The sequence below is a fragment of the Vulpes lagopus genome, chromosome 21 (genome assembly GCF_018345385.1).
Source record: "Vulpes lagopus strain Blue_001 chromosome 21, ASM1834538v1, whole genome shotgun sequence".
Taxonomy (NCBI): Eukaryota; Metazoa; Chordata; class Mammalia; order Carnivora; family Canidae; genus Vulpes; species Vulpes lagopus.
In genome coordinates, this window is record NC_054844.1 from 9,068,013 (window position 1) to 9,084,747 (window position 16,735).

Here is a 16,735-nt window from a genome sequence, read left to right on the forward strand (position 1 = left end):
TTCTTTCTTTCTTTCTTTTCTTTCTTTCAAGATTTTATTTATTTATTTATGAGAGACAGAAAGAGAGAGGCAGAGACACAGGCAGAGGGAGAAGTAGGTTCCATGCAGGGAGCCCAATGCAGAACTGGATCTTGGGACCCCAGGATCCCTCCCTGAGCCGAAGGCAGACGCTTAACCGATAAGCCACCCAGGCATCCCATCTTCTTTCTTTTTTAAAACTTTAATTCAATTTAAGGGGAAAAAAAAAAGACCACCAATTCACCCATTTTCTCTCTCTTTTTGTTTTTAAACACATGACTGTCAGCTGCAGTGTAGCAGTGCTCAGTGATAATGAGGTACACTGTTACAGTTGTCTTCCTTTTCTTTCATTCTATGCCACTGATGAGGGATCTGGAAAGGAATTTTATTGGTTCCTTATCATATCCAAAGAGGCTTACCTTTGAAGAAAATAATTTTGTTTTTACCTGGGATTACTAGCTAAGACTTGGAAACAAATTGGAGGGGAAAAGGATTGTTGAGGAGGGCTAAAGAAAGATATTTTGATAGGAAACAATATATATCCTGTTAGGAAGCAACTAAGCAGATAGGAAAGACATCATATATATATTTATGAGAAAGGATTCTTTTAATTTTTTTTTTAAAGATTTTACTTATTAGATCACTTGCTTGCATGAGCGGGGGCGGGGGGGGGGCAGAGGGAGAGGGAGAAGCAGACTCTGCTGAGCAGGGAGAGCCCAATTTGGGGCTGAATCCCAATCCCTAGGATCTTGATCCTGAGGATCATGACCGCAGGCACACACCCACTGACTGAGCCACCCAGGCACCTATGGATTCTTCTTTTTCTTTTCTTTTCTTTTCTTTTCTTTTCTTTTCTTTTCTTTTCTTTTCTTTTCTTTTCTTTTCTTTTCTTTCCTTTCCTTTTCCTTTTCCTTTTCCTTTTCCTTTTCCTTTTCTTTTTTTCTTTCTTTTTCTTCTCTTTTCTTTTCTTTTTCTTTTTTCGATTTCATCTATTCATGAGAGATGCAGAGGGAGAGGCAGAGACATAGGCAGAGGGAGAAGCAGGCTTCCTAAGGGGAGTCTGACATGGGACCCAATCCTAGGACCCTCAGGACCCCTGCCCTGAGCCGAAGGCAGACACTCAACTACTGAGCCACCCAGGTGTACTGGCACCTGTGGATTCTTAATTTTATACTTGTTTTAGGTATTTGATAATTATTAGCTGTTTGAATTCTTACACACCCTTATTAGAAACCTTATAGTGTTTTATCTGTCTTTAGTACATAAATACCCATTATCTGATTGTCCTATCAAAAATACTTCATTTTGATTAGTTTGGAACCTAGTAAGGGAAACAAGCCAGTAATTAAAAAAAAAAAAAAAAAGTTTAGGAGGACATTTCTTATGTGTTAGATATACATGAAGACAGATTTGCCCTTTGCATTTAATGGTAGGCATTAGTTCTGTCTGAACAATTGGAAAATAGGTTTATAGTGACGGAGTATCTTAATGTTCAGAATTATTTGGTCTTTTTTTTTGGTGATAAGATTCTTGAGATTTTAGAATGTGGGGAATACCACTTTTTGGTAAATTTTTAATAGTTTTGTTGGTTAAGTAATGGATCAGTTTCCTGAACTATTGACCTAAACAACTAAATTTTGTTACTTGAATTTAGCTGGGGTGAATATGGAGCTCAAAGTTGTTAATCTCTTATACTGCCAGCTTGCTCTTTCTTTTCTTTTCTTTTCTTTTCTTTTCTTTTCTTTTCTTTTCTTTTCTTTTCTTTTCTTTTCTTTTCTTTTCTTTTCCTTTTCTTTTCTTTTCTTTTCCTTTTCTTTTCTTTTCTTTTCTTTTCTTTTCTTTCTTTTCTTTCTTTCTTTTTCTTTCTTTCTTTCTTTTTCCAACTTGTTTTTTCTAGCTAGAACTCTGGGAAAAAAACATTTCTGGACCTAGATTTGGTTCAGATTACCTTTAGCAAGTTATTCTGTGTTTTAGGTTTTCCTTCTCACTCCTTCCAAGATATGAACTAATAATTTTATTGTGTTAATTAACACTTACAACATAAATGGCAGGGGAAGTAGGGTAGTGGTAGAAAGTAAATGGGGTTTTAATGTTCGTGAAAGCATGAGAAACCATTAAAAAACAAAAGAGAAAAAGCTCAGCAGCAAACCCTGGAGATTTAGAAATAGGAATGACTAACATCAGTTTTCTTTGGGTGAATTTGATATGATGTCTTGGTTTCTGCCCCCACCCCACCCGCACTTTGTATTTAAAATTTTGAGTAAATAAAATAAAATTTTGAGTGAATATATAAGTTAAAAGAATAGAATTATGGCTAGCTATATTCTTGCTGTCTATATGGAGTGTTCAGTAATAAGCTTTTGTTTTATGTCTCTTTCTCCTTATATACATTACACACAGCTTTTTGAGAGTTGTTAGTCTTTCATGACAGGTAGCTGTACCTGTTTTCGTGTTACCCCTAAATTCTTCAATATCTGTAGCCAAAAAATAAAGACACTGTCCTATAGAATTTAATACCAGGGGATCCCTGGGTGGCGCAGTGGTTTGGCGCCTGCCTTTGGCCCAGGGCACGATCCTGGAGACCCGGGATCGAATCCCACGTCGGGCTCCCGGTGCATGGAGCCTGCTTCTCCCTCTGCCTGTGTCTCTGTCTCTCTCTCTCTCTCATTCTCTCTCTCTCTCTCTCTCTCTCTCTCTGTCTCTGTGTGTGTGTGACTATCATAAATAAATAAAAATTAAAAAAAAAAAAAAAAAGAAGGGCTTACTTAATAAATATTTACTTAAAAAAAAAGAATTTAATACCATTAGCATACCTTAAGAAATGAATAATTCTTTAATGTCATCTAATAAATACTAGAGTCAGATTTTCAGTTAATTCTAAAATATCTTTATCTTTTCTTTATTTTATTTTATTTTATTTTTTTAAGATTTATTTATTCATTCAGAGAGACAGAGAGGCAGAGAGAGAAGCGGGCTCCACTCGATCCCGGGTCTCCAGGATCACGCCCTGGGCTGCAGGCGGCACTAAACCGCTGCGCCACCGGGGCTGCCCTCTTTACGTTATTCTTTTCAGATCAGGCTTTCTTTGTAAAAGTGTTCATGCAAGGGTATTTGGATGTAACGTCCACTTAGTCTTCCTAACTCTAGAACTCCCATCTTTATTTCTTCAGTGACATCAACTTTTTGAAGTAATCGGAACAGTTATCTTAAATGTCTCATTCTTTGTTTGTCTAAGAGTTCCCTTGTGGTGTCTGCCTTCTGAAGTTGCTAGTGAATTGGTATGATTACATACGTTTTGAGCAAAAAATTGCTGCCTAGGTGGTGGTAGTTACTTCAACCAGGAGGCACAAAATGATCGTCTGTGTCCCACTGGTAGTGATGCTAACTTTGATCCCAGGGTAATATAGTCTGTCTGTTACAAAAACTTGTTTTTACTTTTGGCTTAGCAAATCAGATATTTTGGCATTATACAAATATCCCATCAACCTTTTCTTAATGCTTTTTTTCTTCCTTAATGCTTTTAACATCTTTGATCCTTGCCTGAATCACTTACTGCATTGGGCTTTACAAAATGATTATATTTCAACTTTAGTTATTCTTCTATGTTAATTGGCATTTGTCTCTAAGGAAGAGCTTTTCCCACCTTTTCCTGGTAAACTGTAGTTCCTGCTGAAATGGTAGGATAAATGTAATTTTTTCCTCATTATTTACTGGTTTTTAGAATAAGGAATTATGTTGTAGTCCTTTCAGTGATAGTAGATGAGGTTTTTTTTTTTTTTAATTGCCCTGTTTCTATAATTATGAATTCATGAACTTTTTTGCATTGAATGTGTTATTAGTTAATTGGCCTTTTTGATGGTCAAATCATCCAAAATTTGGCTAATGGGAACCCCTCCATATTGTCTCCTATTTCAGTGACACATCTCCGGTAGTCTTTGAGTGCGTCCTTGATCTATGGAACAGAGATCGTGTGGGTTTTTAATTGTGTACAAATAGTACCTTCAATTGAAACTTTCAGTTAAAATTCTTTCAGTTCCCTCCCCCCCCTTTTTAAAGACAAAACATTTAAGAGCTAAAATAAATAAATAAATAAATAAATAAATAAATAAATAAATAACATTCTTAAAATTCTGTAAGGTCTAAATATTCAGAAATCTTGAAGGATCCTCTGGAACAATAGCAAGTGGAGGGAAAATATATCAGCAAGGGACCTGTTTCTTTCTTTTCTTTCTTTTTTTTTTTTTGTTTCTTGTTTACTGAGGACAAAAACACTAGTATTTTTAGTGCTGTGGCCAAATTCTACTCTCATAAAGCACAAGGTTACAGTAGGGCTACATAAAAGATTCTCTACCTTAATTATTGGCAAGGAGATTTTTAAAAAAAATTTATTTATGTATTCATGAGACAGAGAGAGAGAGGGAGAGGCAGAAACACAGGCAGAGGGAGAAGCAGGCTCCATGCAGGGAGCCCGACGTGGGACTCGATCCCGGGACTCCAGGATCGTGCCCTGGGCCAAAGGCAGGCGCCAAACCGCTGAGCCACCCAGGGATGCCTGTGTAGGAAATTTTATACACATTCATGTGCACTTGTGTACTGAATAACAGGGATCTAAGCAAAGAGTTATTTCTTGTGTTTCAGTTTTATAAGCTGTACATCATATATACTAGTACCATTTGCTAAGAGTGCCTAAGAGGTCAGTAACACGGCAGAGTTGTGAGAAATGTTGCTTTGCCTTTTTAGGCTCACATTGATCTGTACCTGCCCTTCTTTCTAACTGTAGTTCACCTTCTGCTTGTCTAAAATAACAAAGTGTTTCTGATACAAGAGGTATTGAATTTCTTTCCATCCTCAGTAATACCCGCATATGTTATATGCAGATCTGCACTTTGGGGTAAAGTACTCCCATGCTCCTGATTTCTGGTGACAGCAGATAGGTGGTTTCTATTGTTGGTGTGTAGACTAAGAGTGGAACATTTCTATTACTATATGATCTGTGTACATACATTTGATTATTATTCAACCATTAAAAAGAAGGAAATCCTGCCTTTTGTGACAGTACGGATGGACCTTCTGGGTACTATGTTAAGAAAAGTAAGTCAGACAAGGAAAAGCAGATACTGTATATGATCTTACTTATATGAGGAATCAAAAAAAGCCAAACTCGTATGTACGGAGAATAGTTTGGTGGTTGCCAGAGGTGGGTGGTGGGGTGGGGAAATGGGAGATAGTGGTCAAACGTTACAGACTTCCAAGTTATAAGATAAATAATCCTAGAGATATAATATAATGTTCAACATGTTAACTGTGACTAATAGTGTATTGTATATTTATTTATTTATTTATTATATATTTTAAGAGAGAGCAGGGGTGGGAAGGAGTAGAGGAGAAGGGGAGATACGGATATCTTGTTCCTTTATTATTTAGGACCTCTTTAGATAGAATGGAAATGGATAAAATCCAAGGAACTTCTCCTTTTATTTATTTTTTTAATATTTTATTTTCAAGTAACTTTTAGACCTAGCTTGGGGCTAGAACCTACAACCTTGTTTTTGTTTTTGTTTTTTGTTTTTGTTTGTTTTGTTTTTTTTAGAACCTACAACCTTGTGATTAAGAGTTGTACACTCTACCAACTGAGCCACCAGGTGCCCTAAGATTTGCTTTTTAAAAAACATAGTATTATGTATGTGGACATTTTTCTGTCTCTCAACAGAGAGATTATGAGATTCTTTTTAATTTTATTAAGTAAGTTCTACACCCAGTGTGAGACTTGAACTCACACCAACTGAGCCAGCCAGGTACACCTATGACATTCTTTTTAAAAGGCTATGTGGTATTTCATTGTATTGACGCACATACCATAGTTTTTTTGACCACTGCAGAAATTTTTCTCATTAAATTTTTTTTCTTGTAAAAGAATATAATTTAAGTAGGAATGTCTCTTTGTTCCGGTGAAATCTTAACAAAATGGTACATTTAGTTTTGTGACCCAAGCTTTTGTATATTTTGGTATATTCCCTTTTAATGGTTTTGGCTTCATTCCTATATATTTCAGGTCTACGGATCAATGGAGAACTAATTACTGCCTATCCCCAAGTGGTGGTAGTGAGAGTACCAACCCCTTGGGTACAAAGTGATAGCGACATCACTGTTTTGCGCCATTTAGAGAAGATGGGATGCCGGTTGATGAACCGACCTCAAGCCATCCTGAACTGTGTTAATAAGTTCTGGACATTTCAGGAGTTGGCTGGCCATGGTGTTCCTCTGCCAGATACTTTCTCTTATGGTAAGTTCACCAATAAGAATTTACAGTCTAAGTTTTACAGCACTTACAGTTTTGAAAGCCATACTAAATTGAGTTATGTGATAAAAGAAATTTGTAAATATAAAGATACTTCTTAAAAAAATAACTTACACGACGCCTGGGTGGCTCAGAGGTTGAGTGTCTGGCTTCTGCCCAGGACGTGGTCCTAGAGTCTCAGGATCAAGTCCCAACATCAGGCTTCTTGCATGGAGCCTGCTTCTCTCTCTGCTGCCTATGCTCTGCCTCTCCCTCTGTGTGTGTCTCTTGTGAATAAATAAAATCTTTTTAAAAAAAAAGGAAAGAAATAATTTATAGGGGTTCCTGGGTGTCTCAGTTGGTTAGGCATCTGCCTTAGGCCATGGTCATGATTTTGGGGTTCTGTATTGGGAGTCCTGCATTGGCTCTGTGCTCAGCAGGGAGCCTGCGCCTCTGTCTCCCTCTGAATGCTCTGCATACTTGTGCACTCTCTCTCTCTGTTCAATTAATACATAAAACTCTTAAAAAACCTTTTCAGTTTTAACAAACTGGGCACGAGAACTATGAATCCTGTGTTAAGATTTAATTCCATGATATTGGTAGAGTTGATTTAACAAACTTTTCTTGTAAAGGGCCAAAAAGTAAATATTTTGCACTTTCAGGGCCATAAATTCTCTCTTGTGACTCTGTAATGTTGTTGTATTGTGAAAGCTGCTGTCGACCACACTTAACCAATAAAACTTTTTAAGATTTTATTTATTTATTCATGAGAGACAGAAAGAAACACAGAAACACAGACAGAGAAGAGGCAGGCTCCATGCAGGAAGCCAGATGTGGGACTCGATCCCGGGGCTCCAGGATCACACCCTGGGCCGAAGGCACATACATGCTCAGCCACTGTGAGGTGCCTGGGTGGCACGGTGGTTGAGTGTTTGTCTTTGGTTCAGGTCACGATCCTTGGTTCTGGGATGGAGTCCCACACCAAGCTCCCTGCAGGGGAGCCTGCTTCTCCCTCTGCTTATGTCTCTGTGGATCAGTACTCTCATAAAGAATGATAAAAATGTCTGAGCAGTGCCAGATTTCTATAGAAGTTTCCAGTGCTTACGCTTATATTTATCTGATCACATCAGTAGCAGAGAAATCACAGATAGGCACAGGTTACTGGACAACAGTTTTGAGTAGCACTGGTATAAATAATATTATGTTAATATATTTCCTGCCTGTCCAGTTCCTTTGTTTAGAAAAGATCAAGCTTACTATAGATCATTACAATTTTCCATAAAGACAGTTATTCAAATAAATGTTAAGTGGTGTGCTTGGAGAGTTAATGAGGCATTCTTTTAAAAAAGATTGATTTATGAGAAAGGGTGCACACACGTGGGGAAGAGCAGAGAGAGAAAGGGACAAGCAAAGTCTGCACTGAGTGTGGAGCTCAACTCAGGGCTCAGGCTCATGACTCTGAGATCATGACTTGAGCCGAAATCAAGAGTCTCATGTTTAACCGACTGAGTCACCCAGGCACCCCAACTTGAATATTTTAAAGAAATGAACCAAGTCTCCAAGTCTGTAGGGCATGTGTGGATATATTGCTATTTTTAGCAATTGCACAAGAAGAGACTATATGAATAGTTTGAGAATTCTGTCAGATGCTTTTGGGGTATTTTAGCTTATATCATGGGTCTCCACTTCTGATTTCAAGAGAATGGAAAAGAGAAAATGGGGCAGCCTGGGTGGCCCAGCAGTTTAGCGCTGCCTTTGGCCCAGCGTGTGATCCTGGAGTCCTTGGGATCAAGTCCACATTGGGCTCCCTGCATGGAGCCTGCTTCTCCCTCTGCCTGTGTCTCTGCCTCTCTCTCTCTGTGTCTCTCATGAATGAATAAATAAAATATTTTTTAAAAAGAAAGAAAGAAAGAGAAAATGGTTACCAAATTAACAAATGTTACCTATGCTCTAATGTTGAAGGTTTATTTTATTTATTTATTTTAAAGATTTATTTATTAATGAGAGAGACAGAGGGAGAGAGCGAGAGAGAGAGAGAGAGAGAAGCAGGTTCTATGCAGGGAGCACAACGCGGGACTTGATCCCGGGTCTCCAGGATCATGCCCTGGGCTGAAGGCGGCACTAAGCCACTGAGCCAACTGGGCTGCCCATGTTGAAGGTTTAAAATTAGGTGACTGAATCATCTTAATTTCTCTAAACTGCAAACCTATCATATTGCAGTTACTTAGAGAACTTTTTCGTGGTTTAATTTTTTTTATATCACTATGCTGATTTTTTACAACTATAGTTCATTTTTGCTGTAATCTTATTACTGTATCACTTGTTCATAGGCAATAAAAACAGTAAAGAACAAAACTCATTGATACTGGGTGGCTCAGTGTAGAAAGAACTGATGAATACTGGAGATTATAAAAGTTAATTTGTGTTTGAGAGGGAGAGAACACATGTAGGATCTTTTCAACCTTGGATGAGTCTTCTAAACAGATTCATTCTTCTAAACAGGGAGATAAATCTACACTGAAGTAGATCTTGATGCTTCTGTTTTTTATGTAGTGGAAGAATAAGGGATAAAAGTAGAAAATATTGTATAGAATTAGGAAACTTTTAGCTGAAAGATACTTAATTTCTTGAAGTTAGATGCTAGCATATTTATAGTTTAAAATGGCTTTCATCCATTTTAAAGGGCTTGTTTTTTATTTATTTATTTATTTATTTATTTATTTATTTATTTTTTAAAGATTTATTTATTCATTCATTCAGAGAGAGCGAAGAGAGAGGCAGAGACACAGGCGGAGGGAGAAGCAGGCTCCATGCAGCGAGCCCGACGTGGGACTCGATCCTGGGTCTCCAGGATCACACCCCAGGCTGCAGGCGGCGCTAAACCGCTACGCCACTGGGGCTGCCCTAAAGGGCTTGTTTTAAAATGGTATTTGACTGTACTTTCAGCTTTTTTTTTTTTTTTTAAGATTTTTATTTGTGAGAGGCACACACACACACACACACAGAGGCAGAGACACAGACACAGACAGAGGAGAAGAAGGCTTCATGCAGGAAGCCCGATGTGGGACTCGATCCTGGGACTACAGGATCAGGCCCTGGGCCGAAGGCAGGTGCCAAACCACTGAGCTACCCAGGGATCCCAGCTTTTTTTTTTCTTAAAGTAGCCTCCATGCTGGGCATGGGGCTTGAGCTCAAAACGCTGAGATCATGAGATCAAGACTTTAGCTGAGATCCAGATTCAGATATTTATATTTTATTTTTAAGATTTTATTTATTTATTCATGAGAGACAGAGAGAGGCAGAGGCACAGGCAGAGGGAGAAGCAGGCTCCATGCAGGGAGCCCGATGTGGGACTTGATCCTGGGTCTCCAGGATCAGGCCCTGGGCTGAAGGCAGTGCTAAACCGCTGAGCCACCTAGGCTGCCCCAGATTCAGATGTTTAACTGCCTGAGCCACACAGGTGCCCCTCAATTTTTAATTACTTTCTTTAGGAAAATTTAGCCATCATGTTCATAACCTTCTACCTCCTCTGTTTTGCTGACTTTAGTATAGATAAAACTTAACACAAAACACCTTTGTTACTGTTCTTAATTTCTTTTTTGCTCATGTCAGGTGGTCATGAAAATTTTGCTAAAATGATTGATGAAGCAGAAGTACTGGAGTTTCCAATGGTAGTAAAGAATACACGAGGTCATAGAGGTGTGTATGAATTGCTACTATGGAATATCATTTTGACTTTACTCTTAATAATTAATAAGGGTGATTATACAAAATACATTTCTAGTAATTTGATTAATGCTATTATTATTCTCTTTGTATTTTCTCATGGTTATTGACTAGATAGTAACCTTATCAATTGAAATATATACCTTTCGAAGCAGGACTTTGGGAAAATAGAAGGAAATTGTTGGTGCATGGTACTTGATACAGAAGTCTACTGTGAGTTCAGTTTGGCTAGAAGTGATTTCTGTTAATTTAGTGGTTGTCATAGAAAATTTAAGATGCATATTTAATTTAGACCAACTTTCAAATTGTATCTTTATCTTCCTTTTTAACAATGCAAGGACCTTAGATCACTAACACCAGTCATCTCTGTCCCAATTTACATAGTTTAAAGACTTAAATATATAAAGCAAAACTATGAAGCTGTAGAAGAAAGTATATAAAGATATCTTAAATGACTTCAGAGTAAGGAAGGATTTCTTAAGGCATAAAATATTCATGAATCCAAGTACTTCATAAAGCTTAATGCCTTCACGGGGATAGTTGGATCGGGGTCCAGCTGGGGCTGTTGAGTGTATTGTTTATAATTGGGTCTCCAATATGGCAGCCAGGAAGTCTTAGGGCTCCACAGAGAGGCTCCAGTGAACACAGAAGCTGCATGACCTTTTCTGAATTAGCCTCAGAAGTCATACAGAAAAGCTTCTCCTATGTTGAACCCTCCTAGATTCAAAATGAAAGGACAAAGATTCCCCCTTTTCTTGATGGGAAGAATGTCAAAGGATTTATACTCATGTTTTAAAAACAGCCTCTTGTTTTGGAACAAAAATTGACAAATACAGCAATGTAATTGATAGTGAACTCAAATAAGACTAGGTATGTAGTAACATACTTCTATTTTACTGTATGCATGTGTTATATATATTGTATAATAATATGTAAGACACATTTTTTACTTGGAAATGTTTTCCAGTAAATGAGGCTGGCATTGTTGGCTTACCTGGAAGAATACAAATCTTAGACACTTATTTCATGACATATAACAAAATAAATTATGGATTACTGTAGGAATTCAGGGAGTGGTAAGAGATTATTAACTTTAAACACATTTTTGCATTGTTTTACTAATTACCATAACTGTTACTTTGGTTAAAATGTAATGGATTCTCAAAGAGCAGGTTGAGACCCAAGAAGAGGCAGGTAATACATACAACTGCTGTCAATATGATGACTTAATATTTTTTAAATTCTTTTTCAATATCAGGCAAAGCTGTTTTCTTGGCTCGAGATAAGCACCATTTGGCTGATCTAAGCCATCTTATTCGCCACGAAGCTCCATACCTGTTTCAGAAGTATGTTAAGGAGTCTCATGGACGGGATGTGCGTGTCATTGTTGTGGGAGGCCGTGTAGTTGGCACCATGTTACGTTGTTCAACAGATGGAAGGATGCAAAGCAACTGCTCACTAGGTAAAAACAATGCAGGTGTCTTTCTAGTATATATAGTATTACAATAGCTTGTCCAGTGAGTATTCATATATAACTACTACAGATCTTTTTACTTAATAGGCTGAAAAACTCGTAACTATATCAGTAGACTTGTAACGAATATAATAAGTACAGTTTTGAATTGTTTTTCTGGTAATAAAATTGGATTTTTCTGAATCATAAATTTGTTTCTACCTGTGCTCAATTTGTAACCCAATTCACATTTGTGTGAAATATCTGACCAGAGTTAAAGATTCCATCTTCGGTGATATACTGATTTTGTATGTAATTGGAATTCATTCAAACTGTTTCCTAACCTATTTTACCCATCAGTTCAAACAAGATTATTGATTTTACTTTAATGGTGTATTTTTTGAGATCTCTTATTGTTAAAGTGCCTTAGAACTTAGTTGGTTTTTTTCTTTTCTGTGTATTTCATTTTCTTAGTCATGTGATCTGGATTGCGTCTTTAAATACTATCTATGGGGGATCCCTGGGTGGCGCAGCGGTTTGGCGCCTGCCTTTGGCCCAGGGCGCGATCCTGGAGACCCGGGATCGAATCCCACATCGGGCTCCCGGTGCATGGAGCCTGCTTCTCCCTCCGCCTGTGTCTCTGCCTCTCTCTCTCTCTCCGTGACTATCATAAATAAATTAAAAAAAAATAAAATAAAATAAAAATACTATCTATGTTTTTATTTTCAAGTTTATATCTCCATTTTAGGCTTTCTCCTTGAACTCCAAGTACATATAAATAACTGTCCACTCAGTATGTCCAAGTAGTTGTCTAACATATTTTAATCCTCTCCAAAACTGGACTTCCAATCTAATTCCCCCTCTTAGTGTGTTTCACCTCATATTCTCATCATTTAATGGCAACTCTTGTTGAGTCTCTTGTTGAGACTCCTGTAGAGTCATCTAAATCTTTTTTTTTTTTAAGATTTTATTTATTTATTCATAGAGACACAGAGAGAGAGAGAGGTAGAGGGAGAAGTGGGCTCCATGCAGGGGTCCTGACATAGGACTCGATCCTGGGTCTTCAGGATCACGCCCCGGGCTGCAGGGCGGCGCTAAACCGCTGCGCCACTGGGGCTGCCTGAGTCATCTGAATCTTATACCACGTATCAAAACTGTCAGATTTCAATTTCTTGATATTTCTGCTCTCTAAATGTATCCAAATCTGACAGTTTCTCATTATCTCTGCCAGTAACATTGTCTTACCTTATTTGGATTACTTGTTGTATCCCCTGATTGGTCATCTTGCTTCCATCCTTACTTAGTCTCCTACAGTGTCTTCCTAACACAGCAGTGATGTGATCTTTTTAATATACAAGTGCAATCAAGTCAAGCTTTGTTTAAAATCCTCCAGTGGTTCCCTGTTTCATTCAAAGTACACTAGTCTATAGTCTTACAGTAGACTAACAGGCCCTGCATTATTTGCCCCTGTTACCTCTAAGAAATACAAACACAGGGGTAAATCTCAGAAACATAATGTTGAGAAAAAATTAAAGTCACCGAAGAGAGTACATGTTGTATGATTCTATTTATATAAAATATAAATATATGCAAAAATCTATAATAGTTTGCTGGGAATATAAATTTATGCAGTAAACTATAAAAAAATATACTGGGGGGTGCCTGGGTGCCTCAGTGGTTGAGCATCTGCCTTGGCTCAGGTCGTGATCCTGTGGAACTGGGAATGAGTCCCGCATCAGGCTCTCTGCAGGTAGCCCACTTCTCCCTCTGCATGTGTCTCTGCCTCTCCCTGTGTATCTCATGAATGAATAAATAAAATCTTAAAAATATATATATGTATATTAGTATATATTTGTGTGTGTGTGTGTGTATATGCACATATATATTGATAAATTTGAAATTCAGTATAGGGGCATAGAATAGGAGCACAGGGGATTTGAAAGCTAACAGTGGTAAATAGCCTCTTTTCTACTCTTAAAAAAAGGATTTCTGAAAAAAGAAAGCAAAAAAAAAAATGATTTCTGCCTCCTGGCATTAGTTCTTCATATCCCATTTTCCATTTTTCATCCCATCATAATATGCTTATTTGCTGCTACAGAGCTGCATGGCATCTTTTCATTTTTGGGACACTTTTTTTTTTCTTTTAAGATTTTATTTATTTATTCATGAGAGACAGAGAGAGAAAGAGGCAGTGACACAGGCAGAGGGAGAAGCAGGCTCCATGCGGAGAGCCTGATGTGGGACTCGATCCTGGGACTCCAGGATCATGCCCTGGGCTGAAGGCGGCGCTAAACCACTGAGCCACCCAGGGATCCCCTTCTGGGACACTTTTACTTTCTTACGTTTCTACTGTGAGATTTAATTAACAATTACTTTTTATACTTTGAGCAAAAGAAATTAAAAAGGTAAGTTAATTTTACATAAAGAAGTGATACTTTTAAAATTTTGAAGTAACTGAGGCTTTTCCTAGGAAAGTATGTACCCATTAACCAGCTTGAGAAATAAGTTATCAATTGAATTAAGTTCTCTGTTAACCCCCCCCCCCCCCCACCGTGGTTATTTCTCCTTTTCCTCCCCAAGTTCTGAACTTGTTTCTCTTTCCCTTAAAAGTGCTTTCAGTACTTCTGTCTTGATAAACAACTATACCTCCCAGGTGCCCCCATGACATTACTGGAAGTCTGTACCTCTTAATCACCCCCTTCACCTATTATAACCATCCCTCCCACTCTGGCAGCAGGTTGTTCAGAGGCCTAAAAAAAGACCTCTGAAAATAGGAATTTTCTTATATTCAATATTTACAGTAATGGCAACTACCATCTCTTTAGCACTGGTACTGTAGTAAGTGCTTTATGACTATTGCTGGATCAAAATGTATTTACTTTTAATTTTTATAGATGTGGGCAAGTTAATTTCCCAGAAAACTATATGTGTATTTCTACTTCTGACATATTAAAATACCCTTTTTTCCTCCCAGCCCACAAGCAGTAGTGTTACTTTTTTCTTTCTCAGGTTTTTGCCAATCTAACGGGAGTTAAATGCTATCTCACTGTTTCTTTCAGTTTATTTCTCTGTTAATGATGGGAGTATCTTTTCCTGGCTTGTTGATAATTTATGTGTACTTATATATGAATTACTTTTATTATATTTGTCCTCTTTTCAGTTAGGTAGTTTGTCATTTTTGTTCAACATTTCTGACCTATAATAACCAATAAATGCTACCTATAGAGCAGCTATCCTCAGTTAAACAGCCCAGAATGCCTCTATTCAGTTTCTAAATTCTTACCAGTTGAGAATCACTGCTTTAAAATCTCCAGTACAGTGTTATGTAATGATTGCAAGTATCTAAGTTTCTGATTTTCATTGAAATTGCTTTAATGAAAATTAAAGCTCACTTTGGTAGCATATAAACAATACAGAGAAGATTAGCATGGCCCCTGTACAAGGTTGTCATGCAAATTCGTGAAATGTTCCCTATTTTTACAGTGGAATATTACTCAGCCATCAGAAAGGATGAATACTTACCATTACTTCAATATGGATAGAACTGGAGGGATGCTGAGTGCAATAAGTCAATCAGGGAAAGACAGTTATCATGTGGTTTCACTCATATGTGGAATATAAGAAATAGTGAAAGGGATTATAAAGGAAAGGGAGGAGACTAAGTGTGGATAAATTAGAGAGGAAGACAAACCATGAGACTCCTAACTGGGAAACAAAGGATTGCAGAAGGGGAGGAGGGTGGAGATGGGGTAACTGGGTGACGGGCACTAAGGAAGGCCCGTGGGATGATGGGATGAGCACTTGGTGTTATATATGTCATACTATATGTTGCCAAATTGAATTTGAATGAAATATTTAAAAAATAAAAAAATTAGCAATTAAATGGATTTAATGATTTGCTATTTCGGATATTTAAGTACCTTTACTAGAGTTTTTTTTTTTTAGTAGGAATGAATTCTATCTAGTGCTTTTGGCGTCCTTGTATTGATAAGATCATTAGTGTGTTTTTCCACCTTTAATTTCTTTATGTATTGCATTATGTTGATAAATTTTAGATTTAAAACAGTTTTTGAACTACCCTTGCAATTGTAGAATAAACCTTCTTTAAATGGTAATAGCATATTTTTGACTGGAATTCCTTTAGTATTTCATGTAAATATTTACATCTATTTTAATAATTAAAGATTGGCCCATAGTGTTTTAAAAGCATCGTGATGATTTTTTATATCAAAGCTATATAACATTCGTTCTTTGAATGTATTGGGGGAATTTTTATTCTTTTCCTAGGGCATTTTATAGGTAAAGTAACATTGGAATAAAGGATAGCTAAACAAAACTCCTCTTTGAACCCATTTGGTCCTGATTCTTTTTGTAGAAGTAACTTCTTTTATCACCTTTCCAGTCTCTTCTGTAATAACAGTTGGCCTCTTTAAGTTTGCTGCTTCTTGGATCAATGTTGATAATCTCTCATTTGCTTAGAAATCAACCATTTGTTTCAGGTTTTGATACCAGTTTGAGATAATTGCTTACGCTTATTTGAACCTCTGCTTTGTCTGCAGTTCTGTCTTTGACATCATTCATAATCTTGTCAAAGTAACATTTGGATTTCTTTTGTCCTATTTTTTCTATTCTAGTCATTCAACTTTTTGTTTTTATTAAATCTTTCTTCTCAGTTCCTTTTTCTAAGAATACTTAATTTCTTATTTCAAAGTAAAAGTTTTGGTATGAAGTGTTTTTACAGGTGGGTTTCATTTTCCTTTAGGGGATTAGTGTTGCAATTTGAGTCCTTAATAATCTTTCGGTTACTTAAATCATTAATTTATAATTTCTGAAATTCTTGGGGCAGCCCGGGTGGCTCAGTGGTTTAGCGCCGCCTTCAGCCCAGGGCATGATCCTGGAGACCCTGGATCGAATCCCACGTCGGGCTCCCTGCATGGAGCCTGTTTCTCCCTCTGCCTGTGTCTCTGCCTCTCTCTCTCTCTCTCTCTCTCTCTCTCTCTCTGTCTCTGATGAATAAATAAAACTTTTTAAAAAATATTTCTGAAATTCTTGGGTTATTGTCAGAGAATGTTGCCTATGAAAAGTGTTTTACAGTTTGTTGGGGCACCTCAGCCTGGTTGGCTTGCGTGTCTAACTCTTGATTTCAGCTTGGGTCATGATCTCAGGGTTGTGAGGTCCCACAGTGAACTGATTGTGGAGCCTGCTTGGGATTCTTTCTGTCTCCTCAGTCTGTCCCAGCTCCCGCGTACAAGCTCTTTCTT

At 37.5% G+C, this 16,735-nt stretch overlaps 1 protein-coding gene and 1 non-coding gene across 10 annotated transcripts in view; both read left to right on the forward strand.

Moving 5' to 3' along the window:
- RIMKLB (ribosomal modification protein rimK like family member B) overlaps positions 1–16,735 on the forward strand; it is a 186,380-nt gene that overhangs the window by 157,773 nt on the left and 11,872 nt on the right. For all 9 annotated transcript variants that reach the window (XM_041735724.1, XM_041735721.1, XM_041735725.1 and 6 more), the window contains 3 exons: positions 6,071–6,301; positions 9,908–9,994; positions 11,280–11,483. In XM_041735724.1, coding sequence (XP_041591658.1) covers positions 6,071–6,301; positions 9,908–9,994; positions 11,280–11,483 — 522 coding nt within the window. The remainder of the gene's footprint in view (positions 1–6,070; positions 6,302–9,907; positions 9,995–11,279; positions 11,484–16,735) is intronic.
- On the forward strand, positions 14,850–14,953 carry LOC121480441. The gene has a single exon (XR_005984964.1). It is a non-coding gene; the product is annotated as a U6 spliceosomal RNA (small nuclear RNA).